General features: G+C 41.6%; 1 protein-coding gene across 1 annotated transcript in view; it reads right to left on the bottom strand.

Annotated features, from left to right (window-relative positions):
* The window catches only part of dnah5 (dynein, axonemal, heavy chain 5), a 337,850-nt gene that overhangs the window by 125,146 nt on the left and 188,888 nt on the right, over positions 1 to 23,816 (bottom strand). Inside the window, exons 43-48 of the mRNA XM_043689617.1 lie at positions 19,252 to 19,493; positions 17,365 to 17,541; positions 7,161 to 7,365; positions 5,916 to 6,058; positions 2,149 to 2,283; positions 281 to 403 (exon numbers count right to left, since the gene is read on the bottom strand). Of these exons, the coding sequence (XP_043545552.1) occupies positions 281 to 403; positions 2,149 to 2,283; positions 5,916 to 6,058; positions 7,161 to 7,365; positions 17,365 to 17,541; positions 19,252 to 19,493 (1,025 nt within the window). The remainder of the gene's footprint in view (positions 1 to 280; positions 404 to 2,148; positions 2,284 to 5,915; positions 6,059 to 7,160; positions 7,366 to 17,364; positions 17,542 to 19,251; positions 19,494 to 23,816) is intronic.

Raw genomic sequence — 23,816 nt, 5'->3', positions numbered from 1 at the left:
TTTCCAATCAAACACATTACTTAATGACCATCCTCCCACTTTGCAGCAAATGTCCCCTTTCTCTTCCTAGCTCTCGTGCCTCAAAGCTTCCAAATTTTGGGGATCAGTGTAGCAAATAAATTCAGTAGGACATCTGAGTGTCATGGCATCCATGCTTCGCAGCCACAAACAAAGTTCTGTACTTCCACAAACCATTAGGGTCATAGTTTCTGTAGGTTGACAAACTGCTATACACTGTTTTAAGGTTTAAAATGAGCAACAAGAAATTTTATTTATTTACCTGATCTCCCCATTCATTAATAACAGGCATATTAATGTCATCAATGAAAACAGTCATCTTTCTCCCAGCAGGTGGACCATATGTCGTACCGATACGTTTATCAACATAACTCTCAATTGTGCGCTGCAACACAAAGTCAATATGAAATTATTCATGCTCTTCCATTATATTTTATGCAATTATAATTGATACTTTGCCATGAATTTTATTTTTAAGCAAGACATTGTATATTTTCAATTGTTTTTATCAATATTAAATCAGCTGAAAATTAAGGACAAACTTCACCCATCCTGCTAGGTTTCTAAGCTGCATTATAATTTAGTTCAAATGTACCTCATTACCAGAAAATCTGGAACTTCATTTCTATGATTTTAACCAAAAGACAGGCATGTTTATCATTTTACGTAATTAATCCGTAGTTAACACCTGCTTCATCCAGTATTTTATCAGACAGAACTCTGCAGCCATTTGAGCATGGGACAAAAAACACACACATAATGTAAGTTCCAACTGAGTGTTAATATTGCCCTGGATTATGAGGAATTCTACCAGTTGGAAAATAGGCAGCACTCTCTCAAGCAGCAGAAAATGTTTGTGGTTTGAAGTGCAGATTGGCCAATTTTGCTGTTATCCCATGAGACACCCTAGAATGAGCCTGAGCCTCAAAAGGTAACTGCCATGAATACTGTCACAAGCGATGAAGAGCAGACTCCTTATTCAGCACATCTCCACCCATCAAAACAGAGCTGACTGAAAAATCCAGCAAACTGTATATTTGGGTTTGAAGTTAACAAAGTACTACAAGCTGCACTGCCTGACAGCAGTACTGCACTCCCACTTCCTTTGAAAAATATGCCTTGGACAGAATTTTATAGTCTCCTGCCAGTGGGTTTACAGGTGGGAGAAGCACATACAATTCCTTGAGGGGGTCTTTCATTTCCTTGGGGGGGGGGGGGGGGGAAGGGGAGAGAAGAGCGAGAAGCAGGGGGTCTCAGGTGGTACATCCATCATCACCCCCAGTTGACTCAATATTGACCAGAGGGAATTTTCTGGCCAGTGGGAAGAGTTTGATGAAGGGGCAGTAGCACTGGGCAAACCTGGTAGATCAACTTGAGTGAAATGAAGGAGGGGTGCATCTCCATCACTGGCCCTCATTCACTTCAGGTGCCCCTCTAGCACCTCACCTCAACTCTGGTATGTCTCCCAATTTGGCCTAGACTGGTGCAATATTTATAGTCCCAGCATTGGTCACTGCTCTTGGTGGTGCTGCTGGAACTATTGAGCTATCTGAGGTGCTATAGCCTCCAGAGCAAAGGATGGAATTCCACAGGGCATTAAATGTTTGTAGGACAAGCACAGTACAGCTGTATTCCTGATGAAGTGCTTTTGCCCGAAACATCGATTTTCTTGCTCCTCGGATGTTGCCTGAACTGCTGTGCTTTTCCAGCACCACTTTATTCCGGAATCTGGTTTCCAGCATCTGCAGTCATTGTTTTTACCTAATGTTTGTAGGACAGTCAGCATCTGCAGGAATGCCTTGCTGAGTGGCTTCCCTGGGCAGGAAACACCACTACTTGTAAAACTCTGCCAGTAAAGTTAAATGCACCATTTTTACATTTTTCAGAGATCTGCAATCATCTCACTCCTCTAGGTAATGTGTATATTATGGGGAAAGGGACTTGATAAAGAAAGCAGTAGTATGAAATAATGTATTGAAAAGTAATATAAAAAACTATTCCACTTCTGCATACAACTACAACAAATACAAATGTATTCCCAACCATTTGGTTTGTTAATTCTTTAATATTAAGACAGTGAATTATGATTACTTGTAGCACAAGGCGACCAAATATGAAATTGTTTCTGACCTGAAACATTAGTGGAGTTGTTGCTGATGAAAAATTGAGACTTTTGGTCATATGAGACTCCGGGTCATATTTTGACAGGAATCCTTTGATGATCACTGTTTTGGCAGTGCCTTGTTCACCAATCAGCAATACAGCCTATGAGAAAAGTACAGAGATATAATCAGCACAATCTTAAACACAGGTTTTAGTGTAACAGTGAAACATACCTGTGGTCGATATTTTGACTGTTTGAATCGCAATGCTCAGTACCCATTTGCAATTCCTCAAACTGAATCTCTGGGCTGCTCACGTGCTCTCATTGTGCTCAACTCCATTCAGGCTTATGTCGATGATGGCAAACAGAATTGCCACCACAGAATTGTTGGATGGTGATGATGTTCAAGTGTCCCCCCCCCCTTGATCACATTAGCGTCACTGAACATCTCATTCAAATTCTGGATTTGCCACTGACTGGAAATTCAAATGGACTAGTTATATAGATGGCGAGCTGAATCTTACATTTTATTGGTTAAGTTTGAGTTATAGATTCAAAGAATCATAGAGTTATACAGCATGGAAAAAGACCCTTCGATTCAATTCATACGCCAACCAAATTCCCAAACCGTACCTGCATGCCCCACTTCTGGTAGTTCATTTTATACACTCCAAGTGGAAAAAAGTTAACCCTCATGTCCTTTTTAAATCTTTCTCCTCTCACATTAAAAATATGCTCCCTCATTTTGAACTATCCCACCCTAGGGAAAAGATCCTCACTATTCACCTGATCTATGCCCCTCATGATTTTATAAATCTCGATAAGATCATCCCGCAATCTCCTACACTCCAGTGAGAAAAGTCCCAGCCTATTTTTATACCTCAAACCCTCCATTGCTGGCAACATCCGAGCAAATCTTTCCTGAACTCTCTCCAATTTAATAGAAGGGTGACCAGAACTGCACAAAGTACTCTAGAAGACGCCTCATTAATGTCCTGTACAACCTCAGCATGATGTCCCAACTCCTATACTCAAAGATCTGAGCAATGAAGGCAAACATGCTAAACGCCTACCTGTAGTACCAGCCTCTCTCGCATTTCACAGGGAAAACTGCCGACAATAGGACAGAAAGAATGAAGACAGATGGCATGTTGCCCATCATTCAGCTCCTCACCCTTTATCAGCAGAGGATCCTTACTCTGACTGCCAGAAGCAAGGCATGAACTATTATCGGAGACAGCCCTTGACTTACTGTGCTACGAACCCCTCAGCAATTTCCCCATTTAAGAAATATTTATACAGGCACATGGATGGGATAGTTGCAGAGGGATATGAACCAAATGGGACTAGTTTAAATTGCGAAAGCTGGCTAGCATGGACAAGCTGGGCTGAAAAGCCTGCTTCCATGCTGTAGACCTCTATGATTCTATGATTGAGGCCAGCTGATAATTATGACAAAGGTCCTGGGTTTGTGTAAAATGGCATGGCAAGACAGCAGTGATATATCCAATTGTACACTAGGTTTGATTCCAGCCTCGGCAACTGTGTGTGTGGAGATTGCACATTCTCCCCGCATCTGCGTGGGTTTCCTCTGATGCTCTGGTTTCCTCCCACAGCCCAACAATGTGCAGGCTAGGTGGACTGCCCATGCTAAATTACCCATAGTGTCCTGGGATGTGCAAGCTAGGTGGGCTAGCCACGGGAAATGCAGGGTTAGAGGGATAGGGTGGGATGCGCTTTGGAGGATTGGTGAGGACTCGATATTTCGAATGGCCTGCTTCCACATTGTAGGGATCCTATGACTCAGAGTGAGTGAGCACAATGAGAGCACGTGAACAGCCCAGAGATTCAGGCAGGTCCATCCCAGGAGCTGGGTGCATATCCTCAAGTACAGCAATACACTACAGCGGCTGGTGCAGTCCAAGGTGCAGCACGGAAGTGCAGAAGTGTTGGGTGTCAATGTCCATGGGTGCATGTGGCTAGTGAGATGAAGCATGCCCCGAGATGTTGGTGCTCGGTTTTGAACATTGAGTTTTTTCAGAGCAAATGGCAAACTGAATCCACCAGGCACTTCACTCTGGCTTCATTGTCACATTTTCCCTCCATCATCAAGCTTTTTTGGTGAGTTTGCTAAGATTTGAGGCTGAATATTAAGTTATGGTGTTAACAGGACATTTAATGAGCATTATTCCCAGTCAAATGTCATCTCGCTACTGATTCGGTCCCACATCTTGCCATAGCACACATCACTCACACTCCTTTCAGATTCAGCTTGGTGTGTCTACAGACTGGGTACGCTGTAGCAAGTGAATCATCTCACGATTCCTCAAAGCTTCTTCATCATCAACAAGGCCAAGGTGGAGTATAATGGAATAACCTCCACTTGCCCTGATGGGTGCAGCTGCAACAGTCAGTAAATTTAACATAATCCAGGACTTAATTGGAATCTATCTATCTGCTTAAAAATGCACTCCTTCCACCATCGATGAATTTGTGTGTATGAACTACAGGATGCAAAACAGGTCACAGCTCACTGAGGCCTCTTTGACATGATCTTCTAGAATGACACCAGCTACATCTAGAAGGACAAGAGCAGCAGGTGTATGGGAGCACCATCACTTTCAACTTACCTTCCAAATTATACACCATCCCAAATTCTGACACTTCCTGCTCAAAAGAGTATTAAAATACTTTCACCACAGGAAGATATCAATTTGCAATAGGACCCATGCTTTACAGTTGAAGATTCTCCACAGGGTCCACTTAGCCCCAGACCGTTTGTCAAAATTTAAACCAGGGGTATCTTCAGCAGGTCCCAAGTGCAAGGTCTGTACAGGTATATTGGTCTTGTGACAGGCTTCAAACATATTGGAGCGCTGTGGTGGGTGCAATGGAGAGGATTTTAGGTGTAGGGGTGGAGAAGGACCCTATTTCACTCCTTTTGGGCCTACCCATTGTATTTCCTGCAGACGCGCATAAGAAAAAGCTTATCAATACTCTTACATTCTGTGCAAGGAAGAATATCTTGCTAGGTTGAATATCAGAAAACCCCCCCCAGGCCTGTCGGGTTGGCGGAAGATTGTTATGGAGCATATTCCCCTGGACTTTCTCACAAGTATGGTACACCACAAAACTGAGAATTTTTACATGACATGGCAACCTTTTTTGAAATACCTGGGCACAGATTTATCTGCCACACTAACAAGGGCTTTTATATAGCCGTAACGATTGTGTTTCATAAGTCCAATATCCAGGGAGGAGGAACTGTGAATGTATGAGTATTTTGTTTGGCTGGGCTGTGTTATTACTATTTATTTGTTTGTTGTTAGGTATTTATTTATTTAGTTAAATAGCTAGTTTAGGTTTTTTTTTAATTTTACGTTTCTCTATATATGTTTATACATTCATACAGGAGGGTGGGTTGGGGAATTTTTTTAATTTTTTGGGTTTAGTTTTGTGCTATTTTTGTACTGTTTTGAATTGCATTGTTTTGTATTTGTTGTAATATTTAAAAATCTATTTTTTCTTAATAAAAATATATTATAAAAAAAATACTTTCACCACAAAAATCGTGGCTCAAGAAAAAAAGCTCACCATCCTCTACTTGAGCTCAGCTAGAGATGAGCAATAAATGCTATTCTTGCTATATTCTTTAAAAGTGTTAACAAACAATTTGACAAAAATTGCAAAGCACACAAGGAGCGCAAATGTTTCAATTGGTTATCCACCGTAATTGATTAATTACCGCCCAGAACAGTAAAGAATAAATTAGTATTTTGTGAAGTTACCCTACCTTTCCGTGCTTGGCTATTGTATGGATGAGGAAATTTGTCCTCACATTATCTACATTAGGCACAAGAATAGAGCCATATTCTGGATTGCAGTCAGTGGGATAGATGTATTCATCGACATTTGTGCTCCAATGCAACCACGTTCCTGGTTAAAACATAGAGAGAGTTAATTACTATTCGCTGAAAACAAGTATTTCACAGCTTTCTTTGGAATTGAACAGCTTTGTTCATTTTAATCACTATCATTCGGTAGTTCTGAACTTGAACATCGATGAGAAAAGACACATTTTGACAAAGCTTTTCATCTTGCACTCATCAGGACAATTCAGAGGAATACCCATTCAAGGGGAAAACCAATATTTGTGTTGCATGAGAGGAGCTTGCTGAGTGGACTGTGACTGATAGAGAACTTGTCATGGACTGATGGAGAACTTGTCATTAATGATAATTAATTGCCAAGCTTAGTTTAAATTTTAAACCTGACAAGTTGACTCTGATTGGTCAGCACACTGCCCTAAGAAATGAACTATTGAACAATTTTAATGATTTGAAAAAGACAGTGTGTGGTGAGCATTTTCTCTCCCTCTGAAGTGTACGTGCACACTGCTGTATTTACTAACAATTGCCTACGGAAACCCCACCACTCTCATGACCTAACGCATGATGGGAATCATTCACTCCAGTCTCTAGCAGTCGTTTCTCACTACAATGATTAATTCACTTGCCTGCCCTCTCAGTTCTCACCGCAGGTTTGGACACCAGTGTTGGAACATGACAATGGGGTCCAAGGTTTAAAATTTATTTTATTTGCTTTTCCCATTTGCAACCCTGCCACCAGGTTAAACTCAGGGTTTAAACCTCATTTGATCTCTGCATTTTCCGTGGTAAATTTCAACTAGATTTGGTCCACTGTTTGTTATCAGATAAGGGAATGCTGTTGATGGCAATCCAGAAGAGTGTCAAATGCGAAATCTCCTTCAGCTGCAGGTTACTCAAAAAGAGGTTTCATGGTTGCAAAGTATATGCAAATAAATTTCAAATCAAAACCAGTCAGTGTTTGCTGCAGATTACAGTTAATTAGTTGCATTTGCCTAACCTAGAATACTTACATTTTCTTCAGAATGTAAACAAACATCCGCTATGTCAACTCTTCTACTCATTTTCACGTCAGAGAGTCAGTATTTGAAAATGCCCTAGCCAGTACTCTAACTAGAGTTGTTCATTGACCACATTAGCTTGGTACTGACCATCAAAATGGACAAAATAGTCAAACATTGTGTCTTCACTCTCCTCAGGGATGCATGGCAGATCTAGCATAATAGTCTCATGTGTCCGTAGCCAGCGCTCCATTTTCCGTCTGTCCTCTAATTCCAATAAGGCCCCTATACTCCACATCAGTGAGAATACATACAACCTTTCCAAATGTTCCCGAGTCACTTCTCCACCTTGCTCCTGAAAAAGAGGATAATCAACAAGTTACCATATTGAGTACAAAACATTTTACTGTCACATAGTTTCTACACAACACATAAATCTGTGACATTTACATGTGATCGGTTAGTCAATAACAAAGCACACATTTGCAATTTTGATTACCTGAGACTCCTGAAACACATAATTGACACAATGTAAGGCTCCTCCTGGGAGTGCTGGGTAGATGAGTTGGAGATGGGCCACATTATGCAGTAGGAAGGCTGCAGAAGACTGCCTGTTGCTTTCCTGACAGCCTTTAACTTACAAATAAGTTTGGCACCGAGACAACAATTGAGCCATGATCTACACTGGACAGAGACTGGAGGCAAACTGCTATCTGAACCCTGGTGAGCATCCTGTAGTCTGGGGGTGAGGAGATTCCCTCCTTGTTAGGCACCCTGTACTCAACAAAGAGACCTGCCAGGAGTAAGGTCCTGCAGAAAGACTACCGCTACCCTTTATACTAGTTTCCCTGCCACTGTTGCCAAAAACACCTTCACTGGACTGCAACCTTGCTCCACTTAGCTACATTTCAAAAAAAAGGCTTCATCAAGAACCTTGCTCTTTGGCCTGACTGCTGTAACACTCCTGATGGCACCATCAGTGCTGAGGAGTTGTAGCCTCTGCTGGCCAGCTGTTTCAGGTGACAGGACAGCTGCTCTCCAGGAGCCACAAACCCAGCCACCAATAGGCCTAATTAGGATTTAATCCTGCCATACCTCTGGAAATAGCCGAGATGAGGCACAGCCTGGCTCTTCAGGCAATAAGCTGACCCATTGTCGTGACCAGTAAATTACATTCAATGTGACACAGTATGGCTGATGCATGTTACGCCTTACAACATACATACTTCATCAACATTCTCAATGATCTCCCAAGGATGGTATTGTTGGAAAATGTTGGCTATTCAACCAACATTTTACAAATTAAACTTGTTCGAATCAAAACAGGCACTTTGGCCCTTCAGTCTTCACTGACCTATCTACACCAAACCCACTTCACAGCACTGAGCCCAAACCCTTAAATGTTATATTTCAAGTGCACATGTACTTTTTAAAGCTTGTGAGGTTTTCCACCTCTCTTGCCCTCCTTATATCCCTTCCAATCCTTCTGTCCTTCATCTTAAAACTATTGCCACCCCCACGCTTAGTGATCCTTCAATTAAGAGGTACAGTGCTTTCTATTCACCTTGTCTATGCCCCTCAATCTTATAACCTCAAACCTCAGGTCACCCCTCAGCCTTCTCTGCTTTAAAGAAACTAGCCCAAGCCTATCCTGCCTCTCTTTATAGCTCAACTGCTCCATCCCAGGTAATATCCTGGTGAATCTCATTTGCAACTCTTCCAGTATAATCACACCCTTTCTATAGAGCAGAGACCAGAATGGCACACAATACTCCAGCTGTGACCGATCTAAAATTTTGTACAAATGCAACATTACTCCCCCAAGCTCTTAAAACCTGTGCCACAACAGAATGAACAAAGCAAATGTCTCCTATGCTTTCTTAACCACCTTATTAACTTGACCTGCCACTTTCAGGGCTTCCTGAGCGAATACCCCAAGATCCCTCCATTCCTGGGACCCTTCTATATATCTTACTTTCATTTCATCCAAAGTCAACTCACACTTAGCAAGGGCAAAATCCTAGAATTCCCTCCAGTAGGGCATTGTAGATCTACCGACAACACATGGACTGCAGCAATTCAAGAAGGCAGCACACGTTCGGCCTGTACTCCCCACAATTCCTTTTTGAAAGTCTCCCACTGTTCTGCTGTAGTCTTACCCTGAAGTAGCTGATCTGAGTCTACTTTGGCAAGATCTAGCCTTACTTCAATAAAATCTGCCTTACCCCTATTCAAAATCCATTTTTGCAGATCATCTTTTTCCTTTTCCATAACAAACTTAAAAAGTACACTGTTGTGGTAACCATCACTAAAATGTTCCATTACTGTGACTTCAAACATCAGTCCTGGATTAGGTCCAGCACTGCATTGTCACTTACATGACCTTCTACATCTTGATATAAAAGCTCTTATGAATACATTTCAAGAAATCTGCTCACTCTAAACCCTTTATACTAGTCTATCGCAATTAATGTTGGGGGAGTTGAAACTCCTCATATAAGTACCTTCCTGACTTTTGGTGGCATGTTGAATATATAAATTCAGATCATGTATGAGACTATAAACCAAATGGTAATTTTACTGAGTCTTAACAATGTACTTAAGACTTACTGTCTCTACTATTCATCTTGAAATATTAAAATTACAAAGATGCGTTTCCTGTGCCATGGCTTATTATACAACTGATTGCTGTGCTGACTTTTCACAAACTAAAATACTATCATAAAGCTGCTGAAACAGCTCATTGTCCCTCCTGATTGACTGATTAGGTTGCTGAGCAAAAACCATTAAATATAAGCTGCGGGCCACACAGCTGTCCATCAAAGATGATAAGGAATAATTCATCCTGTTCTCCTCACGGATCTGACCCATTTCTTCACCCTGGTCACAGCCAGGAACAAAAACTATTAGTTTAGGATGTCAATGACCTCAGATGCTAAAAATATAACTGGCTGGCTTGATTCATTGATCTGTGTCAAATACTTAAAACACCTTAAAGGAAGTTAAATGCTGTGGATTACGGAAATCATAAACACAAACTAAAAGGGCTGAAAATACACGGTAGGACAGGTACATTTGTGGTGAAAGAAACAGATTTAACAGAACTGGAAAATGTTATGTTTAAAGCAAGTCTCAAGACCTGGAGAGAGAATAAAAAGAATGAAAGAAATGACATGTGATAATGAAGACACGAAAGATTAAAAGGGTAAAGGAGATGGATACAAGGCAAAAGAATATGGTAATAAAACAAGTACACAAGGATTAGACTTCAAGAAGGGAAATCCACTTGGCATTTGAGGCTTTTTACTGGACAATAATTGTGAGAATTCAGGGCATGGGGCCAAGCTTGGCAAATCATATAGTCAAATACACCATCATTCATGGTAGAAAGAAGTCACCAGAACAGATATAATAGAAGCAGAGAAATTGACAGAATGGGGAGTTTTGAAAAAAGAATAATTCACATTATTGGTTGGCTGGACCAACATTAATTGCCCAGAGAATGAACCATATTGCTGCTGGTTTGGATTTTCCTGGACACATATTGGTCAGACCAGGTAGGGATGACAGTTTCCTTCCCTACAGGACATTAGTGATCCAGATGGGTTGTTCTGACAATCAACTTTGGTCACATGATCCTCATTAGCCTCTTAATTCCAGATTTTTCAATAAATTATATTCAAATTCCACAATCAGCCCAGCAGGACCCAAACCCAGGTCCCCAGAACAGGGTGCTGGATTAATTGTCAGCGGCAATTGCTAGTGAATATGATCGTTCATGTGGGGAACTCTGTGTCACTGGCCTTGGGTCTGTGGGTTCTCACGTGGCTGATGAACCTGAGCCTAGAGCCACATTCCTGATCAAACATTTGGCAGGTGTTTCCAGGAGATTAAACTGGTCCTTGGCCTTGAAATCATGGACATTCCTTTCTCCAGTTCCTTTTCTGCGCTCTCTGTTGCCAGTGGGTGTTTTCAAAGAATTGTGTCCCTTCACAAAGGAGCTTCCTCCAAGTCAGTTTCTTCTAATGAAGATTTCCCATGCACTGACATCTATGTAACATTTCTTGACAGAAGCCTTCAGGGAGTCTTTGAAATGCTAACTTTGTGCTCTTGTTCGATTGCCTTCCTCCAGATGGTTGAAAACGATTTGCTTTTGCAGTTGGAAATCAGACATCCTAAGCACATGGCCAGCCCAACAGAGTTCCTTTTGGATGATCTTGGCCTCAATGTGGCTGGTACAGGCTGCTTCAAGGACACTGATGTTGGTACACCTGTCCTCCCAGCTGATGCCAAGAACATCTCAAATATTCCTTGAGGTGGCATCCATACATCATCCAAGTATCTGAGCCAGAGAGAAGAGTAGAAGGATGACTGCTGTGTACACAAGGAGCTTGGTATGAGGACAGAGATCACGGGCTCAAAGGCTGTCATCTTTCAGCATCTGCAGGTTGCAGAGACCCAGCATTGTATCCATTGATGTCAGCCTTAGATGAGAGGTAGCTTCCCAGGTAATAGAAATAGTCCCAAGTTTAGAAGGGTTTCTTCATTGATCTTAATGGAAGGAGAGACAGGAACTTGAGTCTTCTTGAGGATGAGGCCGAGATCAATTCTTTGGTGTACTTTGTGAAGGTATTAGGTGAGGCTTGAAGATTCCCTTCTGAGAAAGCAAAGCTGGAATTGCCATTCACATGCTGAAGTCCCACAAGCAAGGCCAGTGGCATTTCCTTCTTTGATTTCAACCTGTTAAGGTCGAAAGCTTTTCCATCCATCCTTGAGATCATGTCACACCAACAGGATGCTTGTCCTTTCCAGGATGAAAAACAGTGGTGATGAAAATTGAGATAAGGGTGGGGGCAATGGCACATCCATGTTTGACCTCTGTCTTGACTTCAAATGATTCTCTCATATTACCAATAGTGAGGACTGTTACCAACACCTTGTCACAAAGGAGACAGAGCACATTGATGAATTTCACTGAACAGCTCTTCCATGGTACTTCCCAACTGACTGAATTAAAAGCCTAGCTTAGATTGTAAGTTTGCTCACTGAGCTGGAAGATTTGTTCCCAGACGTTTCGTCACCATGCTAGGTAACATCATCAGTGAGTCTCCGTTGAAGTGCTGGTATTTTGTCCCACTTTCTATTTATCTGTCTTAGTCTGTTGTGGTGGGTGATATCACGTCCAGTTCTTTTTCTGAGAGGTTGGTGAATGGGGTCCAAATTGATGTGTTTGTTGATGATGTTACAGTTTGAATGCCAGGCCTCTCAGAATTCCCATCTATGTCTTTGTTTGACCTGTCCCAGGATGGTTATATTGTGCCAGTCGAAGTGGTGTCCCTCATCGTCTGTATGTAAGGATACTAGTGATAGTTGGTCATGTCTTTTGGTGGCTAGTTGATGCTTGGTTATCCTGGTGGCTAGCTTCCTGCCTGTCTGTCCAATGTAATGGCAGCATCCGAGAAGCAGGAAAATCGACGTTTCAGGCAAAAGCCCTTCATTAGGCAGGGTATTTTGTATATGACATTCATTTGCTGGTTGTTGGTACAGGGTCCTTCAAATTCATCAGGAGCTGTTTCAGTGTGGTGGGTGGTTTGTGGGATATCATGATGCCAAGGGGCCAGAGTAGTCTGATCGTCATCTCCGAGATGTCTTTAATGTATGGTAGTGTGGCTAGACTCTCTGGGTGTGTTGTGTCATCTTGTTAAGGGTTGTTGTGTAAGAATCGGCAGATTGTGCTCATTGGGTACCCGTTGTTCTTGATTATGTTGTATAGGTGCTTTCCTTTGGCTTCTTGTAGTTCCTGGGTGCTGCAGTGTGTTGTGGCTCGTTTAAATAATATCCTGATGCAGCTCCGTTTGTGGGTGTTGGGATGATTGCTCCTGTAGTTGAGTATCTGGTCTGTGTGAGTCGCTTTCTTATAGATGCTGGTCTGCCGTTCTCCATTGGCTTTCATTCTACTGTGACATCAAGGAAGGGGAATCTGTTGTTGTTCTCTTCCTCTTTGATGAACTTTACATCAGTAATGATGTTCTTTATGTGTTTATGGGTTTCTTCTAATTTGTTCCATTTCGTGATGACAAAGGCGCGATCCACATAATGAACCCAAAGCTTGGGCTTGATCATGGGGAGGGCTGTTCATTGCATCATCGCTTCTGCCAAGAATCCTGATATTGGTGATCCCATGTGCGTACCATTGATTTGTTTGTGGGTCTTGTCATTGAAGGTGAAGTGGGTTGTGAGGCACAGGTCTACTCGTGTGAGGATGCTGTCCTTGCTGATGGAGTAAGTGCTGTCTAGTGTTTGTGTCCTTGGCTCATCTAGCAGTGAGTCCAGTGTTTCTGTGGCTAGGGTGATGTTTATTGATGTGAATAGGGCCGTAACATCGAAGGAAACCATGACCTCGTCATCCTCTACCTTGGGGTCTTTGATGTTGTTCAAGAATTCCTGGGTGGAGTGGTGTGAGTCTTCTACTAGGTATTTCAGTTTGCGTTGAAGTTTCTTTGCTAGTCTGTACACCTGGTTTCATTTAATGAAGGCTGAGCAATGAAAACCATAGCTCCATGGTTTGGTTGGAAACCACACTGTCTTTCAGGAATCATCTCCTCAGATATTGGGAGAAGGCACCTTGTGAGGCCTTGGGAATTGACCTTCCCAGTGTCCTAGAGTAGAGACTTTCCTCAGAAATTCTCAAAAGTCACTTTGTCTCCTTTCTTAAAGAAATTGGCGATGGTAGGATCCATCAAATCATTAGACATTTCTTCTTTGAGCCAGCTTTTCAGGAAGAGTTGATGGAGATGACAGGTAAGTTCTGCTCCTCCAAGTCTGAAAATTCCTTTTGGGATCCCATCTACCCCTGCGGCTTCTCCTTTCTTCATGCGTTGAATGGTGGCTTCAACTTCTCCCACACTAGATGCAAGTCCAAGGTTATCTTTGATCGGGAGTTGGTGGATTTCCTTAAACATGTCTTCGTCAATGACTGCATGAAAGTTTTGGAGTTCTTTGAAGTGTTCTCTCCATCAGAGGCTGACGTTATCTCTGTCGCTGAAAAGAATTTCGTCTTGATCCTGCGCCAGTTTGAGGCCAATGTGTTCAGTTCATCTCTTTCCTTGCAGCCACTGAAGAAACCCTGGGTGTGGTGGGTGTCAACAAGGAGTTGCATTTCCTTAGCTTTCTCAGTCCACCACTGGTTCTTGGTCTCTAAATTAATAGTCCAGTGCTAATGTCACTTGGCCATCGCCTTCCCATTTACTACTTTCAGATCTGTCCTGCAGCAGATGCATTATTCCCACTGGCCTCTTCATCAGGACCCTTAAATCCTCTCCCACTTTCCACTTCTGTCGTGACACTGGTTTTGAACTCCAGGGCTTAGAATCTGGTAGCACCAGTCTTGATCACTGCTTTACTTGAGAATACTGGGATGGCAGTGCTGCTTTATACCTGAAACGTCGAATTCTCCACCTCCTGATGCTACTGGCTCACTGCGTTCTTCCAGACTCCTGCTTGGTTACTTTGGATTCCAGCATCTACAATTTTTTTGTCTCGAGCTAGCTGGATTGATTAGCAGCTCTCTGAGCTGAAAATGTGTTGCTGGAAAAGCACAGCAGGTCAGGCAGCATCCAAGGAGCAGGAGAATTGACGTTTCGGGCACGAGCCCTTCTTCAGGCTCATGCCCGGCCTGAAATGTCGATTCTCCTGCTCCTTGGATGCTGCCTGACCTGCTGCGTTTTTCCAGCAACACATTTTCAGCTCTGATCTCCAGCATCTGCAGTCCTCACTTTCTCCTAGCAGCTCTCTGAGTCAGGGCCTTCACCCATGTGACCAGCAGAAGTCCCATCTCCACCCAATTAAGACTTTTGGAGTGTTAAATCACTGTGGAAATGCTGTGATCAGCAGGAATGAGCTCCCCAACATTCAAAAATTTCGGGCCATTGCTTTATAAACTACGCCAAGAAATGGAGACAAAGAAATCAAGTTAGGGAAGAATCACCATTAGACCATGTCAAGGCAAGAGAAGGGTGAACGTTGAAAACAGAGTTGTTAAGTTGTCCACATCAATGAAGTTGTTAATAATAAAAACATCAATAACAAAAAAATCTGGAATTTAGAGTCTAATGATTACCATGAATCCATTGTCAATTGTCAGAAAAACCCATCTGGCTCATGTCCTTTAGAGAAGAAAATCTGCTATCCTTACTTGGTTTGGCCGACATGTCACACCAGATTCACAGCAATGTGGTTGGCTCTTAACTGCTCTCTGGGAAATTAGGGATAGGCAATTAATCACAACAATGGGCAATCACATAACCACAACAATGGGCAATTAATGCTGGCCAAGGAGCAATGCCCTGATCCTGTGAATGAATTAAAAAAGAAACATGTGGAGAGAAATTGTGAGAAAGTGTTCCAAAGATGGACAGGAACAAAGAACGCTCCTCTTATCAAAGATAAAGGAAAGCATGGCTAGGACCCATATGGGTTTCAAGTAACTTTTTTTTATTTGGAGCAAGTGATGAGATGTAAAGAAATTATTGTGCAATGTGAGGGAGATGTGACTCAATGAGGATAGAGATCCTCTCTCCATCAAGAATATCTGAGGACTCTCCAATTCTTCCCTGAAATGACTTTCATCTACCAATATCTCCCTGCCTCTACCTGACTGGGGCAGCACAGTGACTCAGTGGTTAGCACTGCTGCCTCACAGCGTCAGGGACCCGGGTTCAATTCCAGCCTCAGGCAACTGTCAATGTGGAGTTAGCACATTCTCCCCATGTCTGTGTGTGCTTCCTCCGGGTGCTCCAGTTTCCTCCCACAGTCTGAAGATGTGCAGGTTAGGTGAATTGGCTGAGCTAAATTGCCCATAGTGTTCAGAGATGTGCAAGTGATTAGGCATTAGTCAGGGGTAAATGTAGAGTAATCGGGTAGGAGAACAGGTCTGGGTGGGTTATTCTTTGGAGGGTCAGTGTGGACTTGTTGGGCTGAAGGGCCTGTTTCCACACTTTAGGGATTCTATGATCCTATGTCTGAACCCAAACTGAACAACTCCTCTTTCACTCTACAGACTGATGCATAATTAGACAGTCATCCAAGACATAGGTAATAGGATTGTTGGTTAAAGTGAACAGATAGCTTTGAATGAGTTTATGTAGGAAGATCAAACCACCAAATCACAAAATCATGGATTAAATATTTCAGTCACAATGGGAGAGAGGACAAGGACATCAACAATTGCGCATCTGGTGGAACTGCTAATTCCACTGATAGTGTTAGATGCTTCCAGTCTGTTTGTTCATATTTGAAGAAATGAATGCAATTAATGGGATAGATAGTGATTGTTTAACAATTTGCATTTACGTAGCACCTTTAATGAAGTAAAACATCCCAAGGGGCTTCAGAAGGGCACGTGCAAACAACATCTGACAGGATTCACTAAGTTGATAGGCTGTGACTATTCACACAAAAAAGTATCGGTAAAGTCACAACAGAGGTCCATAGAACTACTCTCTCATCACGGAGTGAGACAACTGGCAGTGGGTTAACCTGAGGGCCACTACACCTCAGGTGAGGGGACAGAATGAGAAGGCAGTACCTTCAGCCAATACATGATGTCGCACTGTTCATTCAATACACATAGCCACCATGTACTGCTACAAAATTAGCACATACTTGTTTACAGAAAGTGGCACATGTACAGTTAAACAGGTTTCTCAGCAATCAAATAGGCACAATGGCTAACCAATGTGAGTGAGTCAGGCTCAGTTGCATGATTATGTGCAAGAGCAATGGTGATGGGGGAGAGAGGAGAGTCTGTGAGGACAAGCTAGAAAGGGCTCCTCCCTCCCTCCCTCCTATACATATACAAACAAACACACACAATATTTGAAAGGTCTTGTGAAGAGGAAAGTCTTGTTGATAGGATAGAGAAAAATAAGGATAGTTTACCACAGTCACAAAGGATGTCATTCGTTACTTATGTAAGAGTCATTTCAGCATACTGTTAAGGACAGAAAATTGATTGGAGGAATTATTGGAGGATTTCTAACATGGAAGTTGTGGAAATGTTTACACCAATCATTGAAATACGCTAGATGGCTTATAGTGGCCTGAATTTTGTAAGTGTAATTATTTTGAAACAGTCTGCGTTCATCCTCAGTCCTCTAAAAGTGTCAGCTACATCTGGAACCTGCATTCATGTGGACTTAAAACAAAAATCCAGATATGCAACTAATTTTGCATCTCGATGCATTATACAATTGCCTCATTAACAGCAGAAATAACTGTATTGTTCAGAAGAAATTGCATGTAATCTTACTGAGCAAGTGTATCATTACAATGTAGCCTGGCTTAATTCACTCACCTTTGGTGGAATGAGGCTATCAAGCATGTTAATACTTTGCATGATAATAAAAGCCTCCAACATTTCCATCTTGTATTCCAGTGACTGGACACTAAACCTGTACAGTTCAGCAAAGGATTCTGCAAAAAGCTTCCGCAGAATCTCAGCTGCCTGTTGGGATCTTTTCTTCAACCAGCCCTAAGACAAACAAGTCAAAGAATAAAGCTCAATTACTCGGTTATTTAAACTTTTGATACAATTTACTACGTTATTTAAAATTTGATACATCATATACTATATGTAAACTTCATTAACTACTAAAGATGCAAAGGGTCACAATTCAGTACAGTTGATATTTTATAAATGCCAGGACAAATTTTGTAATGGGATACATTACGGTGGAACTTCTACCTCCAGCAGAGACATAAAATGATTGTCAGCTAATCAGTCACCCAGTTTTCTTTACATTGACTCCAACTGGGTATGGTCGTTATCAGATCCATTGGCCCAGATTTTCATGTGATTGAGATTTCACTGACCTTTAAAAGTGGTGGGCAAGACCCAAACCCAGATACCCTGACAGTCTCTGACAGATAATATCTTACTAGTAGGGAAAGTAGATGATTACAGAAGGGAAAGTTAAACTAATCTGGCTTTCTGAACTCAGAAAAATTAAGCCCATTTGTGCTCTAGCCAGAACAGAGTGTGTTCTGAATTTCTACTTGTAAATGCTGTCTTTAGAACCGTCAAGCTATGAAGTTATTTAGAATCTCAGTCTGTGTCTGTGAAAGTCGAAAAAAAATGTGTTTTAGCAATTACAATTTTGTTGACTTTGCTTCAAGGATTATTATTAAAATATTGTAATGCTTGGCTGATTTCCACAACCTATCATTTTATCAGTTCTAAAATAAAAGTTAGATTATTGACAACTCAAAGAATTTATTTAAAAAATCACTATGGTGTAGCTTTATGTGTCTGTATGATTGATAACAGATTTAGCTGTACGGGGAGTGAAATATTTTGAATAGGTTTTCATGAAAGGGAGTTTTATTTTAGCCATTCCTGAAGAAGGGCCTGTGCCCGAAATGTCGAATCTCCTGTTCCCTGGATGCTGCCTGACCTGCTGTGCTGTTCCAGCAATAAAGTTTCAGTTTTATTTTACTATCGCAAAGCTTGTAATAGATATCTACACTTGTTTTATTTCATCTCAACATGGCTTCTGAGAATTATCCATGGTCAATATTGGTGATTTGGCATGAAGGCTATAAGGGCAAAGGGTAATGGATTGGTTAAAATAAGTTGGCATTAAGACTAAATGGGCATGTGGTTGTTAGCATGAGGTTTATATATTGAATAGAAGAGATCATAGGTTGAGTGGGGGTCATGAGTTGGCATACAGGAATGATGGATCATTCAGGTATGTGGTCGGAATGGATGGCATGAGTTGACAGGAATGGAGCATGGGAATTGGGAGCTAGAGGCCTCATATTTAATGAAACAAATGGGACAAAGTTCCAGAAAACTAAAGTAAATCTTTTAAACAGCCCACCTTGGCTTGACCCCATCCCATACCCACCCACACCTGGAACTAGGATCCTGCTATTTGGGTGAGTTTCTCCTATGATGGGTCTGGTGAACTGTGAGATTTTCCAACTCCTGCAACCTGATTTGTAATGAAAATCCTTCCATTACCTCCAGTTTTACAACCCCGCCACAGTTTGAAATTCCAGTGAGTGATTTTTGCACTTACACCGTTACTCCAAATCTTCCAACAATGTATTGATTGAGGAAAATGAACATCACATTATAATAAAAATAGCTTAAGTTAAATAAAATGTTGAGGACATTTTAGTCCTTTAACAGATAATTCTTTGGCCACAAAAATAAAAGAAGATAAGATTTAAATACCTCAAGGATGGGGCTGAAATTCAAGACTGAAGAACTCATGAAGACCATGCCATTTCGAGAAACAGTTGCAGGAGAGGCATTGTCTATGTTGTGTGGTTCAAACACAATTTTACAGTTCGGAGCCATGGGAATACGATCACCATTTGCCAAAGTAAGGGTTTTGTTATCATCAAGCACGGAGTTTAAATTTTCAATCCAAATGGCATCAACAGGACCATCCAGTACAATCCAGATGTGTTCTCCTGCAGCACAGACAACAATAATAAAGCAGTACTGTCTAATGTTAATTCATTCAACAACATGGAAGAAACAGTAACGCGTGTCCAATCCAGAATATGTTACTTCAAGGGGGTGAATTAGAACAGATGGTCTTCCCACTGTTGCCCTTCTCCATCAAACTGATGCAAGCAGTAGTATTTGGAAGTCCTGCCAAATAAAACTTGGCCAACTGCTGTTGTGCTTCCTGTAGATAATACACTGCAGGCACTGTAATCTGTAAATTGGATATTTGAGCTATTTGTTGCTGATAGAAACAGAAACATACTCAGCAGATCTGTCAACATCAAAATCATTCTGATGAAAGGTCATTAACCTGATATGTCAACTCCATTTCCCTCTCCACAAACGGTCCTGGAACCACAGAGTATTTTCAGCGTTTAATTCTATTTCATCATTTTAGATTTCCTGAATCCACAGTATTTTCTTTTATATTCGTAAATTTTAGAGTTTGTGTTGCAAATTAAGGTATACCAGAGATACTTCCTTAGATTCATTTGGCTATTTGTTCCCACAAACAGAGTCACTCCAATGGAAGTTAATTCACACTGTTCTTTATCTACTTTACTCAATGATGTGATCACAGGAGTGAACACTTGTACTTTCAAAAAATATTTATATCATTATTATGTTTTACTTATTAAGTCTCCTAGAAAAAGTTTAAAGTATTATTTAAAGTTAGGCAGGACCCAATACAAATGAATAACATCTTCATTTCATAATAACATAAATATTTAATATGAAATACAATTGAAATCAGACTCACTCAACACAAAAAGCACCAATTATCTTGGTGTTAAATTGCTACAGAAAGACATTTTGCACTTTGCAAGCTTGATAATAAACAGATGATTTTATCCACTCAGTCATTCGCACAATCTTTACTCTAACTATTTCACAATGTTCTGTGTCCAATATACTCACACCTTTTTTTCACTTCATTCTTCCCACAGCGGGAAGTAAAATCAATGACTTTTAAACACAATAAACTAACATTTTATTTACCCATTTTCTAGAGAAAAGTTGTGATTTGTAATCGGCTGCTGTTCACTGTCGTTGAAACAGGCAGCATGAAAATCATGCTAGTGGGGCTGCACAATTCTGCTCCTGCATCATCATTCCTTTCTCAAGGTGGGCAGAGACGTACAAGGTGGGAGTAATGTCAGATGTAGGATATAATGAGGTATGGTGTATGGAGGTAATAATTAGTTTAGGTGAACAATTTACTGAGGTAAGGACATGGTTAGTGCAGTGCAGACAGTTTAACCTAATGACCTTGAAAAAGATAATCAGCACTTCATAATGTTCAGAAGCTATAACGCCAAGTCTAAATAACAACGTAATATCATTTGCATGAGGAGGTCCAGGGTATAGATAAAGTTGGTACATGGAGACAAAACCATCAAATACAACAAAAAACAGAAGTTCTGATAAAATTGAAAGGAGCGCAGCATAAATCACAAGGATTGAGACATGCAGACGAGACAGGATTTGAAAAAAACACAGCTTGCTCTTGCTTAAAATAGCTAACTTAATCTTAACCAATGTTGCATTTAATGAATGTAACATGAAATGTATAAATATATTATTTTGAACTACAGCTAGCAGAGTGCTTTGGAGGCTGCTCTCCCACACTTCGTGGTTAGGAGCTCTGAATAAAGGTCGATATGTTCTACTTAATACTCACGACTCCTGTTCAAAATCTCTCCCCAGCACTCTCTAAAATGCCACGTTATGTAAAACACAGGGGAGTAAGACTACGCTGAAGATCTTTGCTGATGAAGCCCAGATCTATTCAGGTTTATAAACTGCATTTCTAATATCCAAAAAACTTGTTAATTGTTTGGTCTTGTCACTTCTTGTGTCTTCCCTCTGCATCAGTAGTCAATTCCTTATGGTTCCTCAGATATTTAACACCTCATCTTTATAAAATCACCACTCATTCTGCGTGAAGGTGAGAAAACCTTTGGGAGATCACACTGTCACAGACTGGAAGAATCATGGCAGCTTGAAGGCTATCTTGCACAGGCATGCAGCATGCAGGTCAACCTTCAGTTGTCCAAGTAAGAACTGAAAATCCAGGAATTAGAATCCATTCCAATCAATAATTACGTCAGGATGACCTGCAGCCTTCGACTACCATATGTTTGCTGTCAATAACTCCCTGTACCATGGAGCAGCCAGCTACTACTGCAAGTGACTGTTTTCGTTATGGTCAAAGTAGTTATGTGACAGCCCTGATAAACATGTATTGGACACCTGAGGAATACATTTGTAGGGGGCAGATTGTGAAGTCTTGCAGAAATATGTAACAGATCCCTGGAAGGAGTTAGAGATGAAGACATTTCAGATTGTGATGACATTGATGATCACAGGCAAGAGCTGCCTACCTAGGCTCCTTTGGCAGGTTTAATTGAAAGCACACTAGCTTTCGGAGCGACGCTCCTTCATCAGGTGATTGTGGAGGGCTCGATCGTAACACAGAATTTATAGCAAAAATTTGCAGTGTGATGTAACTGAAATTATACATTGAAGAATTATACATTGAACAGACAGTCAGTTCTTCAATGTATAATTTCAGTTACATCACACTGCAAACGTTTGCTATAAATTCTGTGTTACGATCGAGCCTGAGATAATGGAGTTCTACATGAATTCATGCAGTTTTTGAGCTCAGAGTTCTACATGAATGTATGCAGTTTTTGAGCAAAGTGCAATGTAACTCTGCAAGTACAAAAAAATTCACCACACAAAATATATGTGTGCATGTGGGTCTTTGTCTGTCTGTGTGTGTGTCTGTCTGCGGTGGGGGTTGTGAGTGTGTGTGTGTGTGTTTAGGAGCCCACTGATGAACTAGAACACTCATCACAGGGATCTGTAGAGGAGCAACCAAAGAAGGTGTCAACATGGACCCCACCAGAGGGCCGCTGCCCTGGGCTTGACATGTATGCTCAAACTGTCAGGAAATATATAAATGCCAGATTCATCAGCCGTACCCATAAGGTAGAGCAAAACATCACCCGTTCACAATGCAATGCCATCCAGGCTCTCAAAACCAATCACAACATTGTCATCAAACCAGCAGATAAAGGAGGAGCCATTGTCATTCAGAATAGAACAGATTACTGCAAGGAAGTGTACCGACAACTGAACAACCAGGAACACTACAGGTAACCACCAGCTGATCCGACCAAAGAACATATCCGAGAATTAAACACACTGATCAGAACTTTGGATCCAGTCCTTCAGAGCTCCCTACACGCCCTCATCCCACGTACTTCTCGTGTAGGCTACTTCTACTGCCTTCCAAAAGGTACACAAAGCCAACACACCAGGACGTCCCATCCTGTCGGGAAATGGGACCCTATGTGAGAATCTCTCTGGCTATGTGGAAGGCATCTTATTGTACCTATTGTACAGGGGATCTCCAGCTTCTGTCGTGACACTACGGATTTCTTACAGAAACTCAGCACCCATGGACCAGTCGAACCGGGAACATTCCTCATCACAATGGACGTTTCCGCACTCTACACCAGCACCCGCCACAAGGATGGCATCGCAGCAACAGCCTCAGTACTCAACACCAACAACTGCCAGTCTCCAAATACCATCCTACAACTCATCCGCTTTATCCTCGATCATAACGTCTTCACCTTTGACAACCAATTCTTCATCCAGACACACGGAACAGCCATGGGGACCAAATTTGCACCCCAATATGCCAACATTTTTATGCACAGGTTCGAACAAGATTTCTTCTCTATGCAGGATCTCCAACCGACATTGTACACCAGGTACATTGATGACATTTTCTTCCTCTGGACCCATGGCGAGGAGTCACTGATAAGACTACACAGTGACATCAACATCCCACCATCAAACTCACCATGGACTACTCTCGACTGTCTGTCTCATTCTTGGACATGTGCGTATCCATCAAGGACGGACAGCTCAGTACCACACTCTACCGCAAACCCACAGACAACCTCACAATGCTACACTTCTCCAGCTTCCACCCAAAACATATTAAAACAGCCATTCCCTATGGACAAGCCCTAAGCATACACCGAATCTGCTCGAATGAGAAGGAACGTGACGGACACCTGGAAGTACTCAGGGATGCCCTCACAAGAACAGGGTACGATGCTCAACTCATCGACCGCCAGTTCCGACGTGCCACAGCAAGGAACCATAATGACCTTCTCAGGAGACAGACACAGGCTGCAACTGACAGGGTACCCTTCGTTGTTCAGTACTTCCCAGGGGCTGAAAAATTACGCCATGTTCTT

Source organism: Chiloscyllium plagiosum, chromosome 5 (assembly GCF_004010195.1).
Source record: "Chiloscyllium plagiosum isolate BGI_BamShark_2017 chromosome 5, ASM401019v2, whole genome shotgun sequence".
NCBI classification, from domain to species: Eukaryota; Metazoa; Chordata; class Chondrichthyes; order Orectolobiformes; family Hemiscylliidae; genus Chiloscyllium; species Chiloscyllium plagiosum.
This window is presented reverse-complemented; position numbering and strand designations above follow the sequence as displayed.